Below are 4,901 nucleotides of genomic sequence, written 5' to 3'. Positions count from 1 at the left end.
GGGCTTCTTCCGGTGGCATCTCCTGGCATTTCCCCATCAGTGTGCTGTCTCCTTCCTGGGCATGCGCCAGCTTTGTTCCCAGCTGCCTTTTGAATGGTCCATGCCTCCATCTGGCCACACCCCCTTTCACTGCTGATTTGAAGGCTCAGGCAGCTCTGAAACTGCCATGCCTGAGCCTGCCATCTCAGTGCCCTGCCACAGCTATTGTCCATCACTTCCCCTGCGGTAAATAATGGGGCAAGTCGAGGGGGGGGGCATGAAGCAAGTTGGGGGGGGTTCTCTCTTCCCGTCTCACATATTTCCCCCCCAAGATGCCGCTAGGCAACCTTCTCTTATTACCTACCTGCTGGTGGTGATGTCTCCCCCAAGTGTTCCTGATCTCTGGTGCCTTCCTTGAATGGCAACGAGACAGAAAGTCAGCTACTACATTGCTTTTCCCTGGTTTTTATTCTATTGTGAACTGAAATGGCTGTAAGGCCCAGCGTGTGATGCACGCATTGTCTGTTTTGGCCAACTTGAGCTGTTTCAAAGGGGCATAGTCCGTTATAAACATGAACTCTAGGCTAAGCAAATAATAACAAAAATACTGTACCCCCCACATTTCAAAGCCAAACATTCTCTCTCAATTGTGGCATATCTCTTTTCCTGCTCATTGAGCTTCTTGTTGGAGTAAGCCACTGGTCTTTCTGCTACCTCAATTTTCTGGGACAGAACTGCCCCAAGTGGTTGACCCAATGCATCAACCTGTAGGACAAATGGCATTGCAAAATCCGTAGTCCTTAACACCACCTCTTGGCACAGGGCTCATTTGAATTCTTCAAAGGCTTTTTTCTGCTCCTCCCCCAGCCTAATGACTCCACTTCCTTTGCCTCTGATTGTGTTTGTGACGGGAACCATGAGTCCTGTGAAGTGGGGAATGAATCACCTCTAGTAATTTGCTAAGCCCAGAAATGCCAGCATCTGCTTTTTAGTCTGCAGAATCTCATACTTCTTTATAATGGCCACCTTATGGGCCAAGGGTTTAATCCGGCCTTGCCCTACCAGAAACCCCAGATACTTGGTTTCCGATTGCACCAGCGTGCAATTCTTGCGATGGGCCATCAGGCCCGCCTACCTCAAATCTTGCAATACCACCTGGACCGCTCGCACATGTTAGTCCCGTTTCAGTGTATACCACGATATCATTGATATAGGCAGTGGTGTACTGGTGGTGTGGGGCCAATACCCAATCCATCAACCTCTGGAAGGTTGTTGCTGTCCCATTGACACCGAGTGGCATCATACAGAATTTGTAGTCTCCAAGGGGTCCCAAACACTGTTTTGGCTCTGTCCTCCAGGCGCAAAGGTATTTGCCAATACCCCTAGGCTAGGTCAAAAGTTGAGGTGCATTGGGCTTGCCCTATCCTCTCCAGTAATTCCCCTACTTGTGGCATAGGGAACGCGTCGAATTGTGTGATGGTGTTAAGTTTGCGAAAGTTGATACATAGCCACAAAGTTCCATCAGCCTTCGGGACCATCACTATTGGGCTACGCCAGGGGCTCCAGGACTCCTTGATAATCCCTTGTAACAGCATTTTCTTCATCTCTTCCTTTGCCATTGGATACTGATGGTAGGGTATCCATCACCATCTCTCTCTTACTATAGCCCTTTCAGGCATCACAATCTTATGTACTGCATCTTGGGCTTTACCGCATATCTCACTGAACACATTGGCAAAGTCCTGAACTAGCCTCACCAGTTGCCTCCAGTGCTCAGCAGTAAGGTCTTGGCGTATGGGAACTTCCCCCCTGATTTCCAAGCTCCCTGTTGGCTCCTCTAACACCCTCCCCAACTCTTCCTTCTCCAGTAGTCGCATAACCAGCAGTTCCTCTGACTCTCATCATAACTTTAACAGATTGGCATGGTATATCTGTTTTTCTCGCCTATGTCTGAGATGCAGTACCTTGTAGTCAACTGGGCCAACCAGCAGACAATCTGGAAAGGCCCCTGCCAGAAGGTCAGGAACTTACTCGTGGAGCTGGGCAGCTCTGTCCCACCTGGAACTATCACTCTCCTGTGTTCTTATCGTATTGCTGTTTTTGCCTCTTCTGTGTCTCTCTCTAGTTATTTCCATCCACCCGGTTAGCTTTCTGCAACCTCTCTCTCAGCATTTGCACACACTGGGATGTAGTGGCCCCCTCACTCTCTGGTCTTTCCCATCCTTCCTGCACAACATCCAACAAGTCTTGTGGGGTATGCCCATAAACTAGTTCAAATGGGGCATAGCCCAGTGAGGCTTGGGGTGCTTCCCTTACTGCAAATAACAAGGGGGGGAAATCAATAAATCCCACCACTGTGGGCCTTCCTGCATGCACCACTGAAGCATGGCTTTAAGGGTCCTGTTGAAAACTCCATCAATTTATTAGTTTGGGGATGATATATTGATGGACGTAGGTGGTTTATGCGTAGCATCTGGCACAACCCCTTCATAACGGTCTGTCCCAGGGACGCCGGAGCTAGAGGGAAACCCCGGCCCAAAACCAGGGGAAGCACCTACTTACCCTTTGCAGGAGTCGAGGGCAGGAGGGCGCAAGAGCCGGAGGGAAGCCCGAGGCCGGAAGCAGGCACCTGCGGGGCGTCTCTGCTTTAGGCAGGGTAAACTGCAGTAGCACCGGGAGCGGCGAGGACGAAGAGAGCCGCAGCTTCGGGGATCTGAGCTGCGTAGCCCACGCCGGAGCCGGAGGAGGAGCCAGCAGGGACACCGGCGAGGGAGCCGGAGGAAGAGCCGGCAGGGACGCCGGCGAGGGAGCCCACAGGGGCAACGGGGCCTCGGGACGCATAGTCCTCAGGCCAGTGATAAGAGGCTGAAGAACCCACGATCCTAGGTGGCATTGGCCGGGGTGTAGGGAGGCTGGAGCCCCGTGAGTGCCCGCCAAAGGCGTGTTGGCACTGGAGGCCGCGGAAAGTGGGATCCCTCTGCTGAGGGTGGGATCCCGCTGCTGAGGGTCCCGTTGGGACGGCGGCTGGTGAGTTCCGGGGAGCTGCCACCGTCCCCTGGGGCACCCTCTGGGAACCCTCCCACGGGAGCGGGGCAGACCCGGTTAGCTGCTCACACAAAGACAGCCCGGGAACGCCTCTTGGAGCAGAGGCGGGCACACGGTCAACATAAAGTTTGTGCCCTGGTCCGTGACAATTTGCCAGAGCAATCCAACCCAGGAGACCCACCTCAAGAGCTCCTCCACTACTTGCCTGCCTGTCGCTGATCTTAACGTGATGGCCTTGGGGTACCTGGTCACACAATCTTTTAGCACCGGTACAAATTGGTGCCCCCCGCAATGATCTTGGGGGAAGGGCCCATGATGTCTAACATGACCTTTGCGAAGGGATATGCGACGACCAGCGTGGTCTGCAGTAGCATCTTAGTGGGTTTCCTAAGGCTGACCCATTGGTATTCGAGGCACGTGGCGCAAAACTATTCCACATCATGGTGGGTTTGTCCTGCTGTAGAGCTTCAGATGTGCTACCCAGGCTGCAGTCCATCATTTCAACAAGCAACATCTCCTACAGCACGAGACGGTTACCTTTAATATCCCTTCACTCATCTGTCTCTGAGGCAAAGAGCCATGGCTTCATTATGCACTCCTGCACAAAGCAGCCTCTCTTCCCGCACCAGAAGCAGGTTGCCCCTGAAGCGGGTGTCCGATTAAAGGTACCTTATTCTAGGCACAATCAAAGTCTTCTGCCAACCGCAGGGCATCCCTTGATGTTTTGGAGCGATGGCGGCACACCTGTCTTTGAGTGTTCTCTTCCAAGTCTGCCAGGAACTGCTCCAACAGGAAGGCATCCATAATCTCCTCCCAGGATGCTAGAGCCAGCTGGATCTATCTATCCAGGAGATCCGCTAATTTCTGTAGGAGTACCCAAGGGGACTTCTGCTCCTCCTTCTTCCACTCTTGGAACATCTGCCAGTACCACTCGGGGGTTATGTCCACGCAGGATAAAAACTGGTCTTTTACGCAGTCATAATCCTGAGCCTCAAGGTGCAACAAGGCTCAGTAGGCTGCTTGGGCTGGTTCTACCAACAACACCCCTGTCTTCACTGCTCACCTGGACTTGGCCAAGCCAGCTGCCACTGTGGCCCTCTCAAAGCTTTCTAGGAATGCCTCTGGGTCATCCTCAGCCATCATTTTTGGAATTCTTAAATCCACCAGGTTCCAGCTCACCATTTTTTGCTCTTTCTTTCCAGGCTTTTACCCCACCAGCATCCCCCGGCGTCTCCCTATCAGCGTTCTCTCTCCTTCCTGAGCATGCCCCAGCTGTGTTCCCAGCTACCTTTTGAACAGCTCATGCCTCTGTCTGGCCATGCCCCCTTTCACTGCTGATTTGCAGGCTCAGACAGCTCCAGAACTGCTGTGCCTGAGCCTGCTGTCTCAGTGCTTTGCCGCAGCTATTGCCCATCACTTCCTCTGCAGTAACGGGATGAGTCGGGGAAGGTGGGGCATGGGGAAAGTCAGAGGGGGCTCTCTCTTCCCCTCTCACACAAAACAAGAACTTGAACCAGAACTCCCCAGTCCAGGTTACTGCCTCAGCCACTGGACAACCCTTCACCTCACTATTCAAATATTTAATTTGTTTAAATCTAAATTATAGAGTGCAAAGAATAAATTGCTGGCAATATCTTCTATTTTCTAAAAGACAAATGCTGTTCCCCATGCACATTCCTATTGCTACAGAAAAAAATTAATGTAATAGAAATGGCATAGGTTCATGGCACATGAAAAGAAAATGCAAGAGTTCTGCAGCCTCAATGAACCACTGTGAGAGGGAGAAGAACATGCTGGGAAAGGGATTTCTATCTTTACAGATACACTAAGGAAAGTCTTTATAGATACACTACTCTGCTATTCTGCTTTCCACGTAG

General features: G+C 51.8%; 1 protein-coding gene across 1 annotated transcript in view; it reads left to right on the top strand.

Annotated features, from left to right (window-relative positions):
- The first annotated feature begins 1,925 nt into the window (after positions 1 to 1,925).
- The window catches only part of TFPI2 (tissue factor pathway inhibitor 2), a 24,834-nt gene continuing 21,858 nt past the window's right edge, over positions 1,926 to 4,901 (top strand). The window contains exons 1-2 of the mRNA XM_025206799.1: positions 1,926 to 1,997; positions 2,985 to 3,006. Of these exons, the coding sequence (XP_025062584.1) occupies positions 1,926 to 1,997; positions 2,985 to 3,006 (94 nt within the window). The remainder of the gene's footprint in view (positions 1,998 to 2,984; positions 3,007 to 4,901) is intronic.

This window comes from Alligator sinensis, unplaced genomic scaffold, assembly GCF_000455745.1.
Source record: "Alligator sinensis unplaced genomic scaffold, ASM45574v1 scaffold436_1, whole genome shotgun sequence".
In the NCBI taxonomy this organism is placed as follows: Eukaryota; Metazoa; Chordata; order Crocodylia; family Alligatoridae; genus Alligator; species Alligator sinensis.
The sequence above is the reverse complement of the archived record's forward strand: the minus strand, read 5'-3'. Positions and strand labels throughout refer to the sequence as shown.